Source organism: Bos javanicus, chromosome 28, assembly GCF_032452875.1.
Source record: "Bos javanicus breed banteng chromosome 28, ARS-OSU_banteng_1.0, whole genome shotgun sequence".
Classification (NCBI taxonomy): Eukaryota; Metazoa; Chordata; class Mammalia; order Artiodactyla; family Bovidae; genus Bos; species Bos javanicus.
In genome coordinates, this window is record NC_083895.1 from 31,118,431 (window position 1) to 31,142,062 (window position 23,632).

The 23,632-nt window shown below is 54.9% G+C and overlaps 2 protein-coding genes across 9 annotated transcripts; one reads left to right on the plus strand and one right to left on the minus strand.

The window, feature by feature from the left end:
• The first annotated feature begins 733 nt into the window (after nt 1-733).
• Nucleotides 734-14,897, plus strand: ZSWIM8 (zinc finger SWIM-type containing 8). 4 transcript variants are annotated; one of them, XM_061405356.1, is made up of 26 exons: nt 734-1,404; nt 3,566-3,719; nt 3,964-4,058; nt 4,229-4,401; nt 4,578-4,685; nt 4,801-4,882; nt 5,001-5,121; nt 5,521-5,722; nt 5,872-6,047; nt 6,414-7,407; nt 8,139-8,270; nt 8,397-8,576; nt 8,678-8,861; nt 9,068-9,166; nt 9,685-9,809; nt 10,227-10,467; nt 10,566-10,724; nt 10,826-11,054; nt 11,233-11,522; nt 11,679-11,902; nt 12,420-12,905; nt 13,148-13,331; nt 13,430-13,606; nt 13,769-13,888; nt 14,211-14,321; nt 14,422-14,897. In XM_061405356.1, the coding sequence occupies exons 1-26, from the start codon at nt 1,197-1,199 to the stop codon at nt 14,880-14,882; spliced, it is 5,715 nt and encodes a 1,904-aa protein (XP_061261340.1). In that variant the 5' UTR covers nt 734-1,196; the 3' UTR covers nt 14,883-14,897. The 4 variants fall into 4 exon arrangements, with proteins under 4 accessions (XP_061261340.1, XP_061261342.1, XP_061261341.1 ...); XM_061405358.1 differs by having other exon boundaries at nt 852-1,404; nt 14,143-14,321; XM_061405357.1 differs by having other exon boundaries at nt 854-1,404; nt 13,148-13,307.
• Nucleotides 14,898-15,019: 122 nt separating this feature from the next.
• Nucleotides 15,020-23,555, minus strand: NDST2 (N-deacetylase and N-sulfotransferase 2). 5 transcript variants are annotated; one of them, XM_061405360.1, is made up of 16 exons: nt 23,236-23,551; nt 22,489-22,586; nt 21,067-21,106; nt 19,654-20,986; nt 19,366-19,453; nt 18,912-19,066; nt 18,540-18,725; nt 18,147-18,275; nt 17,835-18,017; nt 17,652-17,748; nt 16,895-17,018; nt 16,592-16,766; nt 16,241-16,411; nt 16,031-16,140; nt 15,731-15,833; nt 15,020-15,623 (listed from the first exon to the last, which is right to left on the minus strand). In XM_061405360.1, the coding sequence occupies exons 4-16, from the start codon at nt 20,656-20,658 to the stop codon at nt 15,498-15,500; spliced, it is 2,652 nt and encodes an 883-aa protein (XP_061261344.1). In that variant the 5' UTR covers nt 20,659-20,986; nt 21,067-21,106; nt 22,489-22,586; nt 23,236-23,551; the 3' UTR covers nt 15,020-15,497. The 5 variants fall into 5 exon arrangements, with proteins under 5 accessions (XP_061261344.1, XP_061261347.1, XP_061261345.1 ...); XM_061405363.1 differs by having other exon boundaries at nt 16,241-16,360; nt 21,067-22,586; nt 23,236-23,555; XM_061405361.1 differs by lacking the exon at nt 22,489-22,586.
• Nucleotides 23,556-23,632: the final 77 nt, after the last annotated feature.

Genomic DNA, 23,632 nt, shown 5'->3' on the forward strand with positions numbered 1-23,632 from the left:
CACAATATTTTATACCTTACAGTTTGTTACAGATGTCTCAATATTTATACTCATCACAGGGAAGCCTGGCGTGCTGCTGTCCGTGGGGTGGCAAAGAGTCAGACACGACTGAGCGACTGAAATGAACTAAATTTATTAATATTTTGATAATTGTATATCAACATAAAATATTTTCTTTATAATTCTTTGATTTAGTCTATTTATAAACAATCTGAGGGACCTCCCAGGTGGTCCAGTGATTAATACTCTGCATCCAGTGCAGGGGGCACAGGTTCAATCCCTGTTCAGGAAACTAAGATTCCACATGTGGCCAAAAATATATAAATAAATACTTAAAAAAATACTATTGTGGGGGCCGGTGGCAGGGGGGGGCAGGGGGGGCGGTCCCGGGTCTTCACCAGGTTGCTATGGCACACACATAGAAAAGGTTAGGAACATCTAGACTCAAAGGCCCCACTGACAACAGTACTACCACCTCCCGAAATCAAATGCCTTCTTTTCCTGGTGCTTCGCCAATTAGGCCCCATAAAGTCTTCTGGAATGCAGGCTTCTGAACTACAATTCCCAGAAGGTGGTGGGGCCCTGGGCCTATCCAGAGTTAGGACAATAACCCCACCCAATGGTTCCTGTGTTTGTCTCTTGACAGCCTACAATTCCCGACATGCGTGGCGGCTGTTTATTCCTTGGGAGTGTTACGGGCGCCGACTTATTGCTGGGATCTACAGTCATTTCGTATACTTTTGGGGGTTGGCTTTCTCTTAACGGTACTGGGGGTGAGCTCCAGAAAGAAAATAAAAGTAGCATTTAAACGGCTCCCTTCTGTCCGCGCGCACCGGGTCGTGTTCCTGGGCGCGTGAGGGCGGAAGTGGTGGTGGCCGGCGCGGCCGGAAGTTCAGATCAGCTGATGGGGGAGGCGGCGCCGCAGCCTCTAACAGGCCCCGGCTGCCGAGCGCTTCGTCCGGGCCCTGAGTCTCCGAGTCTGGCTGCGATCCCTGTTCACACCTAGCAGTTGGGCAAGGCCCCGTCCCATATCTCTCCCAGGCCTGAGATCCTCGTCCGGCACGGCCGCCCTGAGCGCCCCGGCCACCCCCAGCCCCGGCTCGCCCCTCAGGCCCCGGGCGTCCCCACAGTCCCCGGCCGGCGGCCCAGGCCCCGGATCCGCGGGGGGGGACCCGGCTCCAGGGGGTGCGGGCCCCATGGAGCTGATGTTCGCCGAGTGGGAGGACGGAGAGCGCTTCTCTTTCGAGGATTCGGACCGCTTTGAGGAGGATTCGCTCTGTTCCTTCATCTCTGAGGCTGAGAGCCTCTGCCAGAACTGGCGGGGATGGCGCAAACAGTCAGCGGGGCCCAATTCCCCCACTGGCGGCGGTGGCGGAGGTGGCAGTGGCGGTACCAGAATGCGAGGTGAGAGAGTGGGCTGGCCGTGCTCCGGCCTTTCTCTAGAGCTGTCCCTAACCGGGAGCTGTCCCGGACGGGGAGCTGTCCCAAGCTTAGAACGGACTTCAGGACTCGCTTTTCCTGTCTTCCTGGGGCTGCCTTCTCCACACCTGCGTGTGTGTGTGTGTGTGTGTGTGTGCGCGCGCGCGCTTTTCCGGTCTTCCTGGGGCTGTCTTCTCCACACCTGCGTGTGTGTGTGTGTGTTGGAGTGATGACTGGGGAATCCTGAGTTGGATAGGATTAACAACAGAAAGTAGATCTTTTGTCGTTCATTGGCCTTAGAGATAGGGTAAAAGGGAATTCCCACTTTGACCTGGGAGTACTTATCCAGTTCAGCCTGAGGCAGGGCAGAAAATAGAAATGAATATGAGTAGGGGGCCGATTGTGAAGAAGTGACCACTTGAGGTGTCACCCCATTGCAAAGTGCACTTGGAGCTGCTTTTTCAAGGTGATGATCTCTCATCCCAGCTGCACCAAGAAGGGATTCCATCCAGAGGAAAGTGGAGGTGAACTGGCTGGTGAGAGCAGATGTCACATAGGTTTAGATCAGAGGCTTGGTTCCTGGCCGAATTGAATACCAGTCAGAAACCATGGCTGGGACCAATGTATTAAAACCTTAGATTTCCGTCACCTGGAGCCTGGGGAGGAGTGTAGATACTTGTTTCCAGAGTCTCATGAAACATTGTTTTCACTTGAGTTTCTTCCATCCTTGGGTCTTTCAGTGAGTTAACTGATTAATGCTGTGAAGGATTTGTTTTTATTAAAGAGGATGGAAGAGGAGAGTCGTGATAGCAGAAGTCCTGCAGGCTCAGGACTCAGGACATTCTTTCTTTGCCTTCCTCAAGGCACAGTTTTTTCCTGGGCTTCATTGGAAGTGGACTTTTTTCACCAGTTGAGGGGTTTAATTTGTGATTCTACTGTGGACATTCTAAGGTCCTGTTTTTCAAACTGTCCTGCAGAGATTTCCAGCACTCCTTAGGGAAAGAGAATAACTTACATGTGTCACCACTTAGAAGTGATAATATTTATCTTCACTTAGATACCATATGCCCTGTACACACACACACACACACACCCACACACGCACGTGCACGGCGGCAGTTTCGCTGTGGGTCTTCTGTGGCCGCTCTGCTTCTTTCATATTTGCATGTGTGGGTAGTCTTGGGGCTTAGAGCTCCCTCATTCAGGGAAATAACTGAAGATGGTGAAGATTTTTAACATAAGTCAACTATACTCCAGTTTTAAAAAAAAGTTTTCAACATATTGGTATCTTCTTGAACAGGTTAAAATCTAGGAAAACACGTCATTTCCACCCCTTCCCAACCCGACCCTTTTTCGGTCACTGACTGGAAGAACCAAAGGAAACTAACTTATTTAGAAAAGTTCCTTTCAGCTCCATCATTTTCTAATATGTGTTTTAATCCATCAGTTTGGTGAAATATGCAGTTTTTTGTATCTTTTTGATTAAAACAATGTGTTATACTTTGAATGGTAACTACATTCAACTCCAGGTGATTCCAGGAGCAGCAGTCAGATTACCTTAGGATAACCTAACCCCCTTCCCAATCCCCCACTCCAGGGCATTTGTTGTGGAAAGCCAGGGTTCAAGTGCCAAAGAAAGGGCAGACTCTCTTGCTTCCGGAGGCTCCTCTCTTAAACTCTTCTGGGTTCTAGACTGCCTTTCCTCCTTAGGTGGAGGCACGGAGTCATTTAGAGAAAAAGGATAGTTAAAAAAAAAGCAATTAGAGAAGAGAATGACTGTGAGATATATTAATAGTGTAATATGAATCTAAAGTGCCAGGTATATGGCAAACTAGATGCCAAGCCAAGTGAGACTCATTACTTTCAGGGACCCTGGAACACACCTGTTTGGCCAGGAGTTTCTGGGACATCCCAGGCATCTTCCAGTAGGCTGTTGCCCGGGGTTTGTTTAGCTCCCTTTCCTCAGATAGAGTCTTAAGGATTAATGTATCCTGACAGAGGGGGTCCCTTGGTTTTTCATCCAGATGTCCTCCTTTCATAGTGAAAGTGGGGGACCCCAAGATGTAGACTGGCATTGGTGCTGAATAATCATGGCCCTTTGCATTGCCCTTCCTCTTTCTCCTCACCTTGACCTTTGTTTCCGTAGATGGACTGGTGATCCCACTGGTGGAGCTGTCAGCAAAGCAGGTGGCATTTCATATCCCATTTGAAGTGGTGGAGAAAGTTTACCCCCCAGTGCCTGAGCAGTTACAACTGCGCATTGCTTTTTGGAGCTTCCCTGAGAATGAAGAGGATATTCGGTGAGTCTAAAGGCCTGATGGTGGAGGGGTGGGGCCCTGAAGTTGCGCCTGTGTGCCAGGCTTCCCAAGGAGCAGAGGAGATGCTGTGCTTGGGGCTGTGGTAAAAAGACAGCAGGGGCAGGGAGTACCTGGGACTTTCCCCAAGAAGGTGTAACACTGGGGAGAGTGCCCAGGGCAGGGCAGTCTCTGACAGGGTCTGTAGGGTATTTGATACACATGGCCATGTCCTCTTCTTCACTCACAGACTCTATTCCTGCCTGGCCAACGGCAGTGCAGATGAGTTCCAGCGAGGGGATCAGCTGTTCCGCATGAGGGCTGTGAAGGACCCTCTGCAGATAGGTATGGGTCCTGTCCTGCCTTGTGGTACTTCTGGCTCCTCCCTTTCCCTGTGTTAAGAATTCAGGAACTACTGCAAGAAGCTGGAGCAGGTTGTCTAAATGACCACAGGTTCAAACGCAGAGGCCTGCGTCTTGGCGGCCCTCCCTGGCCATACCCACGTTTCTTCCCAGGGTTCCACCTGAGTGCTACAGTGGTGCCGCCTCAGATGGTCCCCCCCAAAGGAGCCTACAACGTGGCTGTGATGTTTGACCGCTGCCGAGTCACTTCCTGCAGCTGCACCTGTGGTGCTGGGGCCAAGTGGTGCACCCATGTCGTGGCCCTCTGCCTCTTCCGCATCCACAACGTGAGGCCCTCCCCATTTATCCTGGCCCTATCCTCCACTCCATCCCCTCCTTCTCTGCTGCATCCCTGGCCACAGTGTGAACCCCTTTGCCTCCTGGACTCTGCCTCTCTGTCCCCAGCTCCGGTGTCGGCAAGTCTTTCCTCAGATTGTTTGACTTCTCTCGGTGCTCCCTTCAGGCTTCTGCAGTCTGCCTGCGGGCCCCCGTGTCAGAGTCCCTGTCTCGGCTGCAGAGGGACCAACTGCAAAAATTTGCTCAGTACCTCATCAGTGAGCTCCCACAGCAGGTGAGGGAGGTTGGCACGCCCTTCTCCAACCAGCTCTAGGGCTGCGTATCAGCCTTCCTGTGAGGCCCTGGCCTCCTCAGGTCACTTCTGCCTTTGTGTCCCTTTCTCTGGTCAGATCCTCCCCACAGCCCAACGTCTCCTGGATGAACTCCTCTCCTCCCAGTCAACAGCCATCAATACAGTGTGTGGAGCCCCGGGTGAGTGTGGTGAGGAAGAAGGGTAGCAGGAAGCAAGCAAGCTGGGGATGCAGAGCGCCACTTACCAAGGCAGATCCAAGCCCCTGCCTCCAGGTGACTGACTGCTTGTTACCCCCAGACCCCACAGCAGGGCCCTCCGCCTCCGATCAGAGTACGTGGTATTTGGACGAGTCGACACTCACCGACAACATCAAGAAGACACTGCACAAGTTCTGCGGCCCCTCCCCTGTGGTGTTCAGGTAAACTGGGTCTCTTCGTGCCGTGTCTGTGGTGGAAGGGGCACTTCCTCCAGGCTGTGGACAGGTCCTTTGTTTCGTCAAGGCCCACCTCCCCCACCTCCATTCCCTGTGTCGGTTCCCTGCCTGGTGCAGAGGAGACGTTACTAGTGCAATCAGTGGGTGGTGAGAATTTTAAGTAGTCACAGAGTGGTCTGTCCTCAGGTAGAGCATGCGTTACTTTTCTTCCTTTCAGCAACTGGGAAACTGAGGCAGAGAGTGATTAAGAATTTTTGTCAGGGTCATACTTTTCCCCTGTACTTTGTGTTTTGAACCCTTTTGTGTCAAAGTCGTGTTGCTCTTTCACCTGCTTTATTCAGCCCCATCTTAGGGTCATCATTTTCCACTCTGCGACTTTCACAGTGATGTGAACTCCATGTATCTGTCTTCAACGGAGCCTCCGGCCGCCGCCGAATGGGCATGTCTGCTGCGCCCTCTGAGGGGCCGTGAGCCAGAGGGCGTCTGGAACTTGCTTAGCATCGTGCGGGAGATGTTCAAGCGAAGGGACAGTAATGCTGCCCCCTTGTTGGAAATCCTCACTGACCAGTGCCTCACCTATGAGCAGGTAGTTCTCCCAGACCCAGGTAACCCCATGCTGGTTCATCCTCTCCCTTTCTCAGCCGCACCCCCTTCTTGCTGACAGGGACACTGGAGCGGGCTACTCTCTCTTTCTCTGACTTAGTAGGTTCATCTCAGAGCCCTCTTTGTTTCCAGATAACAGGCTGGTGGTACAGCGTGCGCACCTCAGCCTCTCACAGCAGCGCCAGTGGGCACACAGGCCGGAGCAATGGGCAGTCCGAGGTGGCGGCCCATGCCTGCGCCAGCATGTGTGATGAGATGGTCACGTTGTGGAGACTGGCCGTGCTGGACCCCGCACTCAGCCCCCAGCGGTGAGTCTTCCCCAAGGCTCACCACGGTCCGGAGGCAGCCCAGCCCTGGATGACCCAGCCTTCATCTCCTCATGCACACACACTTACCACTCTTCTAGTCCTGGGGAGATGGGAGGTGCTGAGCATTAGGTTTCCAGTGATTTATGAGTCCTTTTCCTGGAAGGCCCTTCCGTAAGTAGCCCACTCTCCCAAATCCCTGAGTGTTCAAGTGATGTCTGTGGGGCTGGCTCAAGAAGTGCTTCCCAGGGTCCTTCCCTGTAACCCACTTTTGGGGTTCGTCATCGCCCCCTCTGCACCCCTCCCTCCTTGGTACAGAGTGTAGCCGCCCACACCTCCCAGCAGCGTGCCCCCTCTTTGTTCCCCCAGCCGCCGGGAACTGTGTGTGCAGCTGCGCCAGTGGCAGCTGAAGGTGATTGAGAACGTGAAGCGGGGACAGCACAAGAAGACCCTGGAGCGGCTCTTCCCTGGCTTCCGGCCGGCGGTGGAGGCCTGCTACTTCAACTGGGAAGAGGCCTACCCACTGCCCGGTGTCACCTACAGCGCCACTGACCGGAAGCTGGCCCTGTGCTGGGCCCGAGCCCTGCCCCCTCGGCCAGGCGCCTCACGCAATGGGGGCCTGGAAGAATCCCGGGAGCGGCCCCGGCCTCTTCCTGCCGAGCCAGCTGTGCGGCCCAAGGAGCCGGGGGCCAAACGCAAGGGATTGGGTGAGGGTGTCCCTGCGTCACAGCGGGGTCCCCGCCGCCTCTCGGCTGAGGGGGGAGATAAGGCACTGCATAAGATGGGTCCAGGTGGGGGCAAAGCCAAAACGCTGGGTGGGGCTGGCTGTGGGGGCAAGGGCTCAGTGGGCAGTGGGAGCAAGCGCCGGCTGAGCAGTGAGGACAGCTCCCTGGAGCCGGATCTGGCTGAGATGAGCCTGGACGACAGCAGCCTGGCCCTGGGTGCAGAGGCCAGCACCTTCGGTGGATTCCCTGAGAGCCCGCCACCCTGCCCCCACCCTGGTGGCTCGCGAGGCCCTTCTACCTTCCTTCCTGAACCTCCAGATACTTACGAAGAAGATGGTGGCGTGTACTTCTCAGAAGGGCCTGAGCCTCCCACAGCCTCTGCTGGCCCCCCTGGCCTGTTGCCCAGGGACCTCTGTACCCGGGACGACCTCCCTTCCACAGATGAGAGTGGCAATGGACTCCCTAAAACCAAAGAGGCAGCCCCTGTGGTTGGCGAGGAGGATGACGACTACCAGGCATACTATCTGAATGCCCAGGACGGGGCTGGGGGCGAGGAAGAGAAGGCCGAGGGTGGGGCTGGGGAGGAGCACGACCTGTTTGCTGGACTGAAGCCGCTGGAGCAGGAGAGCCGCATGGAGGTAAGGGGACTTGGACAGGACTCTGAGGGTGCCCCATGGCCATAGCTGGGAGAGGGACCATTAGCCTCTGGGAGTTAGAGGACTGTTGTGCGATGGTTAGAATCCTGTAGCAGGCTCCTCACTGGCCTCGCTGCCTACAGTCCATTCTCTTCTCTGTCTGCTGGTTTTCCTAGAATGTTTGGTTGTGTCATTCTGCTACTTTAACTCTTCAGTGGTTTCCCACCGCCCTTAGGGTGGAAATGAAGGTCCTCGGCATGGCCTGCAAGGCTCCACTTGTGATCTTTGCCTGCCTCTCCAGCTTCATCTAGCTACTGTTGTACTATACTCAGTTGAGCCATTCCCATATCTTGCCATACTCTCCTATATCCGTACTTGTGCATGGATCGGTCTGTCTGGACTGTTTTTCCCTCATCTGGTTAGCCCCTGTTCCTTCTTCATGCCTCAGAGATCTTAGAGATCCCATCCTTTGGAAGGTCTTCTCTGAGACTGCCCCAGGTCCCAGCGAGGCATCCCCCCATCTGCTCCCCTCTGGACCTTTCCCAGTAGTAGCTGGCTGCACACCTGTGTATGTGTCTGTGTCTCTAACTGGCTGTGAGTTTCTGGTGGGACTGGCACAGGGCCCAGTGGATAGTCGGTGCTCACGGGAGATGTGCTGCCTGAGTGAGTGTGGTGTCCTGCCCCTTGGGAGCATTAGGGCTTCAACACGTCTGGTGCCCATGTCCTTTATCCAGATATTGTTTGCCTGTGCTGAGGCCTTGCATGCGCATGGCTACAGCAGTGAGGCCTCCCGCCTCACCGTGGAACTTGCCCAGGACCTGCTAGCCAACCCACCTGACCTCAAGGTAGAGCCGCCCCCTGCCAAGGTGAGACCCCTTACCCTTCCCTCTGCATCACCCCCAACCCTCCTCCACACCCCCAGGTGAGAGTCTCCTTCTTCCACCAAGGTGAGTCAGACTCATCTGCCTGCCTCCTTGTGCTTCCCTCACTAGGGCAAGAAGAATAAGGTATCTACAAGCCGCCAGACCTGGGTGGCTACGAACACACTGACCAAGGCAGCTTTCCTATTGACAGTGCTAAGTGAGCGTCCAGAGCACCACAACCTGGCCTTCCGAGTGGGCATGTTTGCCTTGGAGCTCCAGCGGCCCCCAGCTTCTACCAAGGCCTTGGAGGTCAGAGGTTCTCTCTGGACCATGTGCTGCCATCTCCTTAGAGCCTTGCACCTTGATGTCCATCAGGTATTAGCGGTCTGAGCTCCTCCCTGTGCCCTCAGGTGAAGCTGGCCTATCAGGAGTCTGAGGTGGCCACTCTGCTCAAGAAGATCCCTCTGGGTCCAAGTGAGATGAGTACGGTGCGCTGCCGGGCAGAGGAGCTTCGTGAGGGGACGCTCTGTGATTATCGGCCAGTTTTGCCTCTCATGTTGGCCAGTTTCATCTTTGATGTGCTCTGTGCTCCAGGTATGATGCCTGACTCAACAGAAAGTGGGGAACTGGGGCAGGGTAGCTTTCTCTAAAGAGAAACCAAGAGCCCCAAGGCTTTGAGCTCCCTTTAAGACACATCGGACAGCTGCTTAGAAGGATCTAGAATGATGAACATCTTGCGTTTCTTCCCTTTTATTCTGTTCCATGTTACTTCTATGTAACTTACCCCAACTTTTATCCAGTGGTTTCTCCCACGGGTTCCCGACCCCCAAGTCGCAACTGGAACAACGAGATGCCCGGGGATGAGGAGCTGGGATTTGAAGCAGCAGTTGCTGCCTTGGGTGAGTCTGTCAGTGTCTTGAGCCCATGTGTGAGCTAAGCCTGGCCCAGGTCTTGAAGGGCGTTGAGACATGGGCCCTCTGTGGAAAGGGGAAAGCTAGCGTAAGATGTAGGGCCTACAAGACTGTCAAGAATTTAGGGCAAAAACGTGTGCTATGAACATTGGGTGTTACAAGGACAGCAAAATCGAACTCTAGGGTAAAGCTCTAGGAAGGGGATAGAGTGTGGGATGTGTTAAAGGATCCGTTAAGTTCCAGGTAGGTGGACAAAACACTGAATGAAGACACAGGGGCAGTTAAGTCTTCGTGAGAGTGAGGAGCCCAGCTTCCCTGAAGTGATGGATGTATCAGGACAGTAGAGGGGCCAAACTATGAAAGTCTCAGATAGCAGACCAGTTTAGGCAGTGGGCACCTTCCACAGGGAATACAGTTGAACCCCTTACTTCACACGCTGGTGGCTGGGAGCCCTGTCCTGGGAGTTCTGGCCACTCACAACCCCCTGGGCACCTCTTTTCTCACAGGCATGAAGACAACAGTAAGTGAGGCAGAGCACCCACTGCTGTGTGAAGGCACACGCCGGGAGAAGGGCGACCTTGCCCTGGCCCTGATGATCACTTACAAAGACGACCAGGCCAGACTCAAGAAGGTGAGGGGCTGCGGCACTGGGGTTAACAGGCAAAGAGAGCACATTTTACTTTTCTTGGGGTTTCCAGTATGATGAGAAAGGGCTATTCTTTAAGGAGATAATGGGGGAATCTTGGAACACCTCGTCAGGAACATGAGAGACCATTGGTTCTTATAGGAATGCTTGGGCTTGAGGTGGAAGAAGAGAAGAGGGCATAAAGTCGTTCATTCATTTCAATATTTATTGAATATGAATATACTCAGTCCTGTGGTCAGTGTTACAGGGCATACCAAGACATGTAAGCCAGCCGCTCTCTTCTAGAAGGTTCTCCTGTGGAGGAAAGCCTTCCTGAGGAGGAAGTTTTAAGCTGCTACAAGGAGAAAGAAAAGTAATAGAAGACAGGAGATAAAGGTCCTCCTGTTACCGCTTCTCTTTCAGATCTTAGACAAACTCTTGGACCGAGAGAGCCAGACGCATAAACCACAGACACTGAGTTCGTTCTATTCATCCAGCCGCCCGGCCACAGCCAGCCAGAGGTCTCCTTCAAAGCATGGGGGCCCATCTGCCCCAGGGGCCCTGCAGCCTCTGACCTCAGGCTCTGCAGGGCCTGCTCAGCCAGGGAGTGTGGCAGGGGCTGGGCCAGGCCCCACTGAGGGCTTCACAGAGAAGAATGTGCCTGGTGAGGTGGGGGCACTGGGCAGGGGGGATGAATGGTCTGGAGCCATGTTGGGTTCCCCTTTCCCAGGCTCATCCCGGTGTCCTATTTTCCCGATGTAGAGAGTTCCCCACATTCCCCCTGTGAGGGTCTTCCACCTGAAGCAGCTCTGACCCCAAGGCCAGAGGGGAAGGTCCCCAGCCGCCTGGCACTTGGCAGCCGTGGAGGCTACAACGGACGGGGCTGGGGCTCACCAGGGCGGCCTAAGAAGAAGCACACAGGTACGACAACCCATGGGATGACGTGGAGGGAAGGATATTCCTAAAGGTTGGAGTCTGACTTCTGGAGCACATTTCTGAGACTGACTTGTCTTGTGGGTTAGGCATGGCCAGCATTGACAGCAGTGCCCCTGAAACAACGTCGGATAGCTCCCCAACATTAAGCAGGAGGCCGCTGAGAGGGGGCTGGGCCCCTACCTCCTGGGGTCGAGGACAGGACAGTGACAGCATCAGCAGCTCTTCCTCAGACTCCCTTGGCTCCTCGTCCTCCAGTGGAAGTCGCCGGGCCAGTGCCAGTGGAGGGGCCCGGGCGAAGACTGTTGAAGTTGGCAGGTCAGTGGGAAGAAATAAATACCCTTCTCTTCTGCCCTGGCCCACCCCGAGAGCCACATCCCTAGGGTAATGCAACCAGTCCCCCTCAGTGTCCTCACTTCCCTGGTTTTTTCCAGCCTCCCTGGACACCCATTTCAGAGAAACCCCAATCCCGGTCCCTACCCCATTGCCCCTTCAGGTACAAGGGCCGCCGTCCCGAGAGTCATGCCCCCCATGTACCCAATCAGCCGTCAGAGGCAGCTGCACACTTCTACTTCGAGCTGGCGAAGACAGTGCTGATCAAGGCAGGGGGCAACAGCAGCACTTCCATTTTCACACACCCATCTTCCTCAGGGGGCCACCAGGGTCCTCACCGCAACCTGCACCTTTGCGCCTTTGAGATCGGGCTTTATGCCCTTGGCCTGCACAACTTTGTTTCTCCCAACTGGCTCTCACGTACTTACTCTTCCCACGTTTCCTGGATTACGGGTAAGTCTAGTATCTTTTGATTTGGGTGTGGGAAGGGAATTAATGCATGGTGGTAAGAGCCTTATCCTTGTAGTTACTGACCCGATAGGAGAGATACCATTCCCCTTCCCACTGCCTGTGTTAACCACATTCTGTTCTTCTCTCCTTTTCCTGAAGGCCAGGCAATGGAGATTGGCAGTGCAGCCCTGACTATACTGGTAGAATGCTGGGATGGGCACCTGACGCCCCCTGAGGTTGCGTCCCTGGCTGACAGGGCATCACGGGCACGAGACTCCAACATGGTGAGGGCAGCGGCGGAACTCGCCCTAAGCTGCCTGCCTCATGCCCATGCGTTGAACCCCAATGAGATCCAGCGGGCCCTGGTGCAGTGCAAGGAGCAGGTATTTCTAGAGGCCACTGGGGACCTGCTTTGGGACATCTGGGCAGGAAGGTTGGGCATGGGAAAAACTGACGGCCCAGGTCTTGATTTCACAATCCTGGCATTCATGAACTATGCGATTGGTCCTCTCATGGTGACAGTTGACATAGTAACGTGCTTTAACATCCATTACATCCTTTACAACTCTAAGGATGGGTCTGTTCCTATACCAGAGAGATTATCACTGGGGGTGGAGTCCTTGGGGAAGGCCTGAGGGAGATGATGAACTTGGCTGGGAGTAGCTACATTAGGTTAGAACTGGGACTGCAACTTGGGTCTTAACTTCTGCTGGTCAACAGAGATTTGTTCATTGTCTGTGTGAAGCATTCACTGCTCTGACACTGACTCTGAACATTGGCTCTGACCTTGGCTGCCTCCCCAGAACCAGCCAACTCTGAAGAAGACATCAGCATTTGTCATCTAAAACTGTCCCTGAGTAAAGCCCTTCATCCTTAACCCTCTTTGCCCCTCCCTTTCAGGATAACCTGATGTTGGAGAAGGCCTGCATGGCAGTGGAAGAGGCGGCTAAGGGTGGGGGCGTATACCCCGAAGTGTTGTTTGAGGTTGCTCACCAGTGGTTCTGGCTATATGAGCAAACAGCAGGTGGCTCATCCACAGCCCGTGAAGGGGCTACAAGCTGTAGTGCCAGTGGGATCAGGGCAGCTGGGGAGGCTGGGCGGGGGCTGCCTGAGGGCAGGGGGGGCCCAGGGACTGAGCCGGTTACAGTGGCGGCGGCAGCAGTGACAGCAGCCACGGTGGTGCCAGTCATCTCGGTGGGGTCCAGTTTATATCCAGGTCCAGGACTGGGGCATGGTCATTCCCCTGGCCTGCACCCCTACACTGCTCTACAGCCCCACCTGCCCTGCAGCCCTCAATACCTCACCCACCCAGCTCACCCCGCCCACCCCATGCCTCATATGCCCCGGCCTGCCGTCTTCCCTGTGGCCAGCTCTGCATACCCGCAGGTGAGACCAGTGTTCTTCTGGGAGGCTGGGCATGTCGGGGAGCTCACTGGGGGTTCACGGGTTGGACGAGGGCACTCCGGGAGGATGATGGGGCTGTCCCAGAGTCCTGGTGAGGGGGTGAGAGTCAGGGGACCAGCCCCACTACGCTAAGAAATGCAGGGATGCCCAGGCCTGGGATGAACGGGAAAGAGCTCCATCCTAACGCAATTTGGTTATCTTCCTTTTCTTCTCCCCACCTCTAGGGTGTGCATCCTGCATTCCTAGGGGCTCAGTACCCTTACTCGGTGACTCCCCCCTCACTTGCTGCCACTGCTGTGTCTTTCCCCGTCCCTTCCATGGCACCCATCACAGTACATCCCTACCACACAGAGCCAGGGCTCCCACTGCCCACCAGTGTGGCCTGTGAGTTGTGGGGACAGGGAACAGGTGAATGGAGGGGTGGCACGCTGGGCAGGGGAGGTGGGGAGGGAATCGGTCCCCCTTTGGGCTCTGAGTTCCTTACATGGCCTTCATCCTACCCTCAGTGAGCAGTGTCCATCCAGCTTCCACGTTTCCAGCCATCCAGGGTGCCTCACTGCCTGCCCTGACCACACAGCCCAGCCCTCTGGTGAGCGGGGGTTTTCCACCACCCGAGGAGGAGACCCACAGCCAGCCTGTCAACCCGCACAGCCTACACCACCTGCATGCTGCCTACCGCGTCGGTGAGAGGACGTCCCTTTCTGCACCCTGACCAGCAGTGCCAGAGGCTCTTCAGTGGCCCTTCCCCACCCGATCTCTTAGTTTGTTTACTGGGGGGCTGGGTGATAGGCTGAGGTAAGGGGTAGGGGATGGAGCCTCTCCATGGTCCCACCTTTTTCTCCCAGGAATGCTGGCACTGGAGATGCTGGGTCGCCGGGCACACAACGATCACCCCAACAACTTCTCTCGCTCCCCTCCCTACACTGATGATGTCAAATGGTTGCTGGGGCTGGCGGCAAAGCTGGGTAACACCTCCCCTCCCCAGGACCATTGTCCGCCCTCACCTGCTTCCCCAACCTTCCTATCCCAGACCTCCTTCCTAGCTCTTGCTCAGAGTTGAGGCCTTGGTCGGGTATGTGTGCGTGCGCGGGGGGCGGGGGGTGACCTCAGCTCCTGGGGTGGAGGGAGGCTCTCTGCCAGGCCAGAGCTGAGAGAGTAAAGCTGGGTCCCTAGGGCAGAGGTGGCCACCCCCGTCTCATGCCCCTCCCCTGCCCCCCAGGAGTGAACTACGTGCACCAGTTCTGTGTGGGGGCAGCCAAGGGGGTGCTGAGCCCGTTTGTGCTGCAGGAGATCGTCATGGAGACGCTGCAGCGGCTGAGCCCTGCTCACGCCCACAACCACCTGCGTGCCCCGGCCTTCCACCAGCTGGTGCAGCGCTGCCAGCAGGCATACATGCAGGTGACCACCTGGGCAGTACGGAGCAGGGTGAAACACTTGGGCAGGCAGGGGGAGGGGCCTGATCCTGTGCTCAGTGGCTGATCCTCCTCACCCCGTCCAGTACATCCACCACCGCCTGATTCACCTGACCCCTGCCGACTACGACGACTTTGTGAATGCCATCCGCAGCGCTCGCAGCGCCTTCTGCCTGACACCCATGGGTATGATGCAGTTCAACGACATCCTGCAGAATCTCAAGCGCAGCAAACAGACCAAGGAGCTGTGGCAGCGGGTCTCACTCGAGATGACCACCTTCTCCCCCTGAGTCTGACCCCCATAGGGCCCTATACGGGGACACAGGCCTGTGGCTATGGGGGCCCCTCACCAAGGGGTAATGAGTCTTGGCTGGACAGATCATCCCCACTCAGTTCCCCAGTAGCCCAGACTGGCAGCTGCTCTTGGGCTGTAGCTTGGGGCCAAGATGCCTCAGACCCTAGGAGCCTAGGGTTGGGGGAGACAGCCCTGTCTGGGAGCGGGCATTGGGTGGCCTCTGGTATTTATTTGGCATTTATAAATATATAAACTTTTTTTACTCTCGTCTGCCTGGGCCTTTCCCTTCTTTCCCTCCATGTGTGGATGAACCTTGAACTAGGGCAGAGGAAAAGTTGGATACTTCCTTTATTCTAGGTTTCTCCCACTCCAGCGAGGCACACAAAACAGAAAAATAAGAACGTTTATTAAAGTCATTTCTAGCCCACAGCTGGGGCTCATACTCAGCTCTATGAGCCATCGTCCGACCTCATCCCCATTCAATGTGAATGACATTAGGGAGGCCGGGCCACAGGTAGATCCCATTGATCCCACGGTAAGGGGTCCCTCCCATAGCCAGTATAGGTAGATACACTGCTGGGGATGAAGAGGGAAAGCACTGGATTAATACATTCCTCTACCCTCTGCCTGGACCCTCTCATTCCCTCCACCTTCCAAGACCATGGGCCAAAGGTGCCTAGTACCATCTTGCAGGGTATCAAGGGAATCCCCTTTATTACACCCCAAAACTATGGGAAAGGGATGCCCTACCCTTCTCAGCCATCCCAGGCCTGAAGGCCACTGAGGTAGAAGGGGGAGGGACTGCCCTGCTCTGGGCTTGCCCCTTAGGGAAGCAGGGGGCTTTTGCTGGTACAAGAGGCTGATACATCAGCCCGAACTGGAATGCTGTAGTTCTTCTCGAAGCCATGAGGGCACTGGCTGTCCAAGCCGGCTCAGCAGCTTTGACAGCTCCAAATTGTGGTTCCGGAAAAAATCCGTAAGGAAAAGGCGGGACTAACAGGAGAAAAAATGAAGTCAGAGGAGTAAGAATAGTAAGGAGTGGACAGGATCAGATAGCTCTTAGACGTGGAGAGGGAAACCCTGTCCCTGGTTTTCCTTACCTCAGCGTCCATATCTGGGTACTTCCGACCTTTGCTCTTTCCTAGACAACGAGTCTTGCCACCTTCAAGTCCCTGGCACCAGAATCCCTTATCTTCATCGAACCTGCTCAACAGGAAAAGGCCATAAAACAGAAAAGAAATCCAGGCCCCACAAATGAACACTACTACCTCTCCCAGCCCACAGGGACACATGCCTCTCCTTGCAAGACAGGGTAAATTCATTTCTCTTCCAAACAGACATGGTCAACCTGCGTCCCCATTTCCCCCAGAGTCATCCTCCCCTGGGTCATGCTCTCCCACCTGAGGGTCCGTGTGTAGTTCAGAAAGGGTGTGATACCCAGGAACTTCTGGATGCTCTCCATTGAGGCAGCTGGGTTGGTACGCAGCTCTTGCCCATCCACAATCAGCAACTAAAGGGACAGGGATGTGGTTCCCTCTATATTCCTTAGAAGCCACTGGGCTGACAGGAAAAGGAAGGGGACCCCCGTGAGGGCTACTGGGGAACTGTACCTGTCCAGAGGGGAAGTAAGTCAGCCAGCGTTGTAAGTGAGTGGAATAGTAGCCAGGGACAAGACAACGGTTTTGTAGGGAGCGAAGTGCTGGAGGGGCCTGGGAGGAGGCTGAAATCACCTGGTAGAAGGTATAGTTCAGAGCAACTGGGTCTCCATGTGCTCGCTGATGCTGAAGGACAAGGGATAGGAAGGGAAGGAATCGGTGACCTGACAATTACTCTGCCTTTCCTCTTGGTCTGGTGGACAGACCCCTCCCCAAGGTGCTAGCTTCCTTTCCCGACCCTCACTCCTTCCTGTCTCTCCAGTGGTCACCACTTCTTTTCTAATGTGTCCCTAGCTTCAGACTCACCTGGTACCAGGAGTATGCCCTGTCAGCAGGGTTGGTGAGCACAGTGATGATCTTGGCTCGTGGCAGGAGGGCAGCTCCCCGCCGTGGTACAACCTCTGAGTCAAAGTACGTGGCACTTTTTTCAAATAGGAAATCAGTGCTGGCATTGGAAGGGACAGGGAAGAAATCCATGTACCTAGGAAGTAGTAGAGAGGAGAGGAAGACAATTTGCATAGAGAAGGGGCCAGATGCCCGTGCTGGTAGAAGCAGGATGGGGGAGGTTTAAGAGGAAAGGAATGTTCTGAGAAGCATCCCAGGTCTCACCAGTCAATGCCCTTGTGGTAATTAGGGCCGTTGAAGAACTGAATCTCCTCAAAGGTGCTGGGGCTAGGAAAACTGCTAGTCACAGCTGGATGCAGGCTCAGGAAGAAGTGAATAGCTGTGGTCCCTAAATGGGAGAGAAAGTCCAGGCCATGGTGGAAGAGAATCCAGCTCAACAACATCAGCTTGAAAGAGGTCAGAAAACAATCACTCTGGGTAGTAAAACACCCTTTAGCCAAACTACAGCGAGAAAAGAAAAGCTAGAGAGAGGTCCAGGGAAGGGTTAAAATGGTTCTCCGCCTTGACTGTGCATCGGAATCACTTGTGGATCTTTAAAAAAACAATGACAACAAAAAAAGACATAATTCTGATACACAACCAGGTTAAGAATCACTCAAGGGGACTTCCCTGGTGGTCCAGTGGTTAAGAATCTGCCTGACAATGCAGGGGACACCGGTTTGATTCTTGGCTGGGGAAGATCCCGTATGTTGTGGAGCAACTAAACCTGCTCGCCACGCATTCTAGAGACTGTGCTCCACAACAAGCCACAACGAGAAGACCACACACCACACTGGACAGCAGTCCCTGCTCACGTGCCGCAACTAGAGAAAGCCCGCACAGCCACGAAGACCCAGCACAGCCGAAACGAGAGTCACTCAAGGGACTGATTAATGAGGGGTGGTATGAGAAGGAAATTCTTTGGCCAGAGAGTTCTCTGGATTTAAGGCAAGGCAACAGAACTTGGCTAAGGATGATTCACCTGTCTTCTGGGGTCCCACAATGAGGAACTTGGGGAGCCGATCACAGGTTTTCTCCTTGGACCAGATATCTTTGTGCCTCTTGTCGTCACAGGGATTCTGAAGGGGAGGCCAATAATCAGATAATCTTTTCCTCAACAGCCACCCCCATCATGTCTCTAGGTCAGCCTGAGCTCCACCTCTACCTGCCAAAGGGGGCTTCGCTCTTGAGGGAAGAGGTCAAAGTACTTTCGTGCAAGAGGGACAGGAGGAAGGGTCTGTAGGCGCAGCCTCGTCCAGCACTGGAGAAAGCGCACCAGGCTCTCAAAGGTGTACAGGCCCAGCCGATCATTTCCATAATTAGACAGATGAGTCATAAAGATGCTGATCTGAAAGGGGGTGCCTGCATGTCAGATTTGGAGAGCCTACCCCACTTCAAAAGCGGGCTTGGTGAGCAAAAGTCTCAGCCTGCAAACACCGGCTGTCCCATCTTCTAGCCCTTCCTCTCAGCACCTTACCGGATTAAGCAGCACTGTCAGAAAGAGTTCTCCACCTCGGATGCTCCGGTCGAGTTCACGAGAGCCTCCTGGATACTCATTATAGAAGATTGTGTGAGTGAAGAGACCACATGTCTGCCGCGGCAGCACCTGAAAGAAAAAAAAGAAAAAACAGGGAGAGATGAGATTGGAAGGTAGAATGACAACTAGATGAAGGACAGAAGATTTGAGGCACTTTAGGATTCCTTGGGTTTATAGAGGACAGCTTGAAGTTACAGCAATAAAGCTCTTGCTCTATGCCTTATGACTTTTCACCCCTCTACCCCCTATTATTATGGACGAGCTTGGATAATGCAGGTTGGAGGCTGGCCGATTGTGGGAGTTTGATTGAGGTTTGTACTGGGAGTCCCTCACCATAATGCCATTGTGAATGAAGCCACGGCGGTAGCGGGCAGGGCGGAGGTGAGGGTACTCCTCAGTGCTGGTCACCTGGATGCCCCACACAGATTTCCAGGCTTCATAGAGCTGTGTGTGGATGGGGTACACGCCGGAGTGGTGGGGGGCCACAGCATACCCCAGATCCGTGGGAATCCCATGTTCCTGGGAATGGGGCATAGACTCTCACCAGGACCTGGTGAGGTTTGGGGAGTAGAGGGTAAAGGGGGTGGGGATGCCTCTACAGAAAGAAAATAGGAAAGGACAAGGAAAGGGTACTCCGCTAGGGAAAGGTCGAAAAGGAAGCATTAGCTTTGGGGAAAAGTATGGGGAAGAGATCCAAGGTCTCACCAGAGCAAACTGTTTGTTGAGCCTCATCTGGTCAGCCAGCACGGAGCGATTGTGGAACAGATGTGGCTGCATGTGGCTCCACATGTGGGGGAACCACCAGAACTCTCGGCGGTGCTTCAGCAGCATGTCGTCCCCAGCATCCTCCTCCTCTGTCCCTATGACCACACACTGACCACTGACCACAGCCAGTTAGGCCCTGGTCCTCCTTCGTTCTGTACCAACATGAACCGCTTTCCATCCTTGGGACAACATGGCTGACCTCTGCCCACCTAGGACTATTCTCCCTATTGCCAACCTGCCCTCCAGCCACCCATGCTAACTGAAATTCCCAGCCACCACTAGCTCCTCATAGCATTCTGACCCCAAACCTTGCCCCCTTTCTCCAACCTGTCTGCCCACGATGGACAGATCAAACTAAGACTGATATGCTGAAGGAACAGGCGAACGAGCTCACCAGTATGATAGAACTTGCCCGAGAAGCCCAAGTTGAAGGTGAAGTTGGGGACTAAGGTCCTGAGTTTGTTCTGCGTGGTCAACAGGGCCTGGGAAGAGTAGCAGGAACATGAGAAATCAAGAGAGAGCAATCTAAGGAGAAAATTGAGAAGTCGCATTCTTCTTGCCTGTAAAAGGGCAGGGAGCATTACCTATGACAAGCTTAGAATCAAGGGAGGGAGTCTGAAAGGACAGAGCCTGAAACAGCTTCTAAGGAAAGAAATTGGAGTCAGGAAAAAGAAAGACTGACCTCAACATCAGCCACCTTCATGCGGGTACCTTCCTTGCCCACAAAGATGTCATCGATGTCTACCAAGATGTAACGGTCAAGGTCCAAGCAGAGGCGCTTGCCAGTGAGGTATGCAACGGCATCGACGAAAACTAGTTTGTGGAGCCAGAAGGAGAGGCCGTGACCAAACAGCACCCGCTGGATGCCATCGTGAAGCCCCAGGTCCTGCACCACAGTGGGAAGCCGGGCCCGGCGAGGCACTGGTCCTGGCACAGGGGGCTCAGCCAGCCGAAGGCTGGCAAGAAGCACTGGTTCATAGGTGCTGTGGTTGGATTGGAAGATGGTCCAGTCATCACCGGGTAGTGGCCCAGGCTCCAGGCGGCTGGGACGTGTGAGATGTAGGAGTGGAGCTGTAGGATTCACTTGGTAGTCCCGAAGCCCCAAGTTTGAATGGAGAAAAAGGGGAAAGCCCTTGAGCTGGGCACTCAGTAGGCTGTGCTCATGGGCTCGGAAAAAGCCAATGATGCCTACACCGTACTCCACACAGTACCGGTCTAGCAGTTCCCGACTCCAGGCATCCAGGTTGACGTACTTGAGCAGGTTCTCATAAATGACCAAGACATACCGGCCACGGGTATGATCCGTCAGTGTGGGCATGTCCCCTCGGCCAGGTGCCAGCTCAGTGCTGTAACGAAAACGGCTAGACTCCAAGATGGCCACGATCTCCTGCCCTAGCTGCGAGTACGCACTCTCCACAAACACAAGGACCACGGGTTCAGTTCGTGCTGTCTCTGGAGGCCTGGGGGGCCGGGGTGGGACTGGAGGCCGAACCGGGCCAGGACCACCCGCTGCGCCACTGCTGCAGTCTCCCAAGGGGAGGGGCAATGGTTCCTTGGCCTTGGGGCTAGTGGATACGTAGTAAGCCAAGAAGCCCATGGAGCCCAGACTGAAAGCAATCAGCAGCAGTATGAGGCGGTGCAGTTCCAGCTGCCGAGCTGGGCGTACCACCTTCCACAGCTTGAGCATGGCGGGGAGGTGAGGCAGGGATGGGGACCACCTCAGGGGATGGGAGGTAGGAGTTCTATAGGCTGAGGCTCTCCGGGAGGGTAGAAGGATATGAAAAGAGGGGAAAGGGATTCCCGCAGGGTCAGCTCCCTGCGAAGGCGGAAACAAGTCCCCTTAGTATAGGGTAGAGGAGGTAGAAAGGGCAACAGGGGGCAATTGGACAGAGTTCATTGGTCTCAGGTCACCATGGCCCACTGGCCCATGCCTTCAGGATGCAAGTCTAGTCAGGCTCCACCTTTGGTCCGGTCTGAGCTTGTCACATCAGATGTCAGACAGAGTTCCTCACAACCTGTAAGAGAAACTGGTGCATTACTTCTCTCCTTGAAACTGTCATTAATCCATCCCCCCCATTCACCCCATCTCTCTTACCTCCTGCTCACAGGATGGTCTGTTCTCCAAGAACAAGCTCCTGTAGAAGAACAACACAATCTGAGTCTCATACCTTAGCTTCACAGCCTGTTCCCTTTCTTAGAATGCTGTCTAAATTCTCCTCCCTGAACTAAGTTCAGAACTGAAGCAGTATATCCAAGGTCTGGAAGAGAACAAATCTCCCGTCAGTAAGAGGCCAAATAGCCCAGGAGGCTGAAAATGAACCTGCTCTGAAAGGAGTTCCCAGCCTGTGACTGAGCAGTTGGTCAGCCAGTAGGGGGTCTGGTCTTCCTGTGAAGAAGGGAAGGAAAGCCCCAGAAGTCCCATGTTCCAACGAAATATCAGATAAGAGGAAACTCATGTGCCTGTTAATCTCCCTCATCTATCAAACCCAACATCTCAGGCTAACAGCACTAACGAACTTGCAGTTCAGTGGACACTATGATAGGGGAATTCAAGAGGAAAGACAAATGGTGCTAGCTAATCATTCTATTACCTTCCAAGCCCAGAACCTGAGGATTCTCTTCCCCACTCCTTGTGAAAAATTACTCACCCCTGCTCTTTACCTCACCTGTGCCAATGTCAGGAGGGGTGATAAAAATGCAGCCCCAGAGTAGGCCATATCACTGGCACCTAAGACAAGCTAGAGAGGTGAAACCAGAGTCTGTCTCCCTACCCACTCTGCTTCTCCTTCCTAACCTAGCCTGGATGGTACTACATCCTCATCACTAAACAGCTCAGAAGGGTCCTGAGCCAGCCGAGACAGACATGAAGGATTGAGTCCTATTACAGAAACAGAGCAAGCTTGAGTAGGGCTGGGTGGCAGAGAGCAACAGGAGCTTAAGTAGTATCCAATCAATAACAGAGAAAGGAGAAAGTACCATCGGAGAATAGTTGTAAAGAGCTCTACATTTCAGAGACTTTCTTAAGAAGACCAACTAGAAGCTTTACTGTCACTCTCCCCATCTTAATCATTTCCAGTAAGGCCAGTGGCTGGCAATTTCTACCACTCACTCCCCACACATACACATTTTGGGGTGATTACACAGAGATAGGGGTCCTTCAGAATTGAGAAAGACAGTTTAAGAACAGTTCAGCTTTGGCTTGAGTAAAACTAACTGGCATGAAAAGAGAGCTGGGAAAGGATCAAAATGGTGATGGGAAGGGGTGAATCCTGAGAGGAAACTTTTTGCAGTAAACACAGTAATGAGAAGACATCACTGTACAATGGGGGAAGTAGATACTGGGGGGTGATCACTCAATGTTAAGGATAATAGTTAACATTTACTGGGGGCTTATCTTTGCCAGACATTCTTCCAAGAGCTTTCTCTATATTTAATGCTCACACCAGTCCTAAGAGGTAAGTAATATCCCCGTTTTACATATGAGTAATTTGAGGTCCAGAGAAGCTTAGTAACTTGCCCAGGATCACACAGCTCAGTCAATGGAGGAATTGGGATTCAAAGTCAGGCCTGTCAAGCTCCAGCCCTGCTCTTAACCACTGCATTTTAGCTTCGGACCTAGAAGAAGCACCAATATTCAGAGAAGGGGTGATGAGAAAGTCCTGGGGGAGGGCGCGAGGTGGGACGATAAATACCGAAGCTGGACCACGGCCGGGGAGGGGTTGTTGAATGTGTGCGCAACAGCGGGAGAAGAGCAACTGAGGTGGGGGCTGAGGAAGGCGGGGGTGTGGGCCCCGCGCTGGGAGACCAGCAGTGCAGATGCCGCGGGAGGAGGGGGACCGAGCAGCGACAGGAGCGTGGGGCGCTGGCACCTGGGGTCATGGACGGAGGGCCCAGCTAGGGGGGACGTGGGTTCACAGGTGGGTATGGAGAGAGGAGGGCGTGAAGCATTCAAGGGGAAAGAAGGGGCTAGGGGCGCGCGGAGGAGAGTCTGCGGTGACATCGGGGCGGGCGTCGGGCTGGAAGAGCCCCGAGGCGAGGAGGCACCCGGGGCAAAGGGGACCAGCCAAGAGGAATAAGGCCACGACCAGGGCGGCCTGCGGAAGGGACAGGGGGAGGGGAGCGCGGGCCGCCCCGAGGGGCCGCCGGGGACGCCCCTGCGGGCGGTTTCGGTGACCACACTGAGGGAAATCTGTGAAGGGAGAGCTTGCGGGGGCCGTGGGCGGGGGCCACACTCCGAGCGGGGGTCTCCTCAAGGGCGGCTCACCCGGCGGACTGGGCGGCGTCCCCGCTGTCCCCGGGCTCCGCCACGTCCCGGGGCTGCCCGGCTTCCCTGCTCTCGGGGCCTCGGGCCGCGTCGCGGCTGCTCCGCCATCTCCGAGCGAACGTTCTGCCGCAGCCGGGCCCAACCACCGCTCCCACCAGGGGGAGGCGGCGCGCTGCCGCTCGCGGCCCTGCTCGGGTTCCCGCCGCCTCTGGGCCTGCCAGCCGCGCGGCCGAGGCGCCGGGCTGCTGAACGGTGCTCCCCAGCGCTCGGCTGAGCCGCGACCTCAGAGACAGCCGGCTCCGCGCGCCCCCGGGAGAGGCGCCCCCCTCCTTCCCGCGCGGTGGCACAGCCTGGCGAGCGTCGGCGGCGCGGCTCCCGAGGCCGGGGCGGGACGAGG

Excerpts from the sequence above, each read along its gene's own strand:
- ZSWIM8 (XM_061405356.1), top strand. The coding sequence starts at position 1,197 with ATGGAGCTGATGTTCGCCGAGTGGGAGGACGGAGAGCGCTTCTCTTTC. Across the intron at positions 4,883-5,000 it reads TACAGTGTGTGGAGCCCCGG|ACCCCACAGCAGGGCCCTCC; the intron begins GTGAGTGTGGTG and ends TGTTACCCCCAG. Across the intron at positions 13,607-13,768 it reads GCATGCTGCCTACCGCGTCG|GAATGCTGGCACTGGAGATG; the intron begins GTGAGAGGACGT and ends TTTTTCTCCCAG.
- NDST2 (XM_061405361.1), bottom strand. The coding sequence starts at position 20,658 with ATGCTCAAGCTGTGGAAGGTGGTACGCCCAGCTCGGCAGCTGGAACTG. Across the intron at positions 17,749-17,834 it reads AGCGAAGCCCCCTTTGGCAG|AATCCCTGTGACGACAAGAG; the intron begins GTAGAGGTGGAG and ends CCTCCCCTTCAG. Across the intron at positions 16,767-16,894 it reads TACCACAAGGGCATTGACTG|GTACATGGATTTCTTCCCTG; the intron begins GTGAGACCTGGG and ends ACTACTTCCTAG.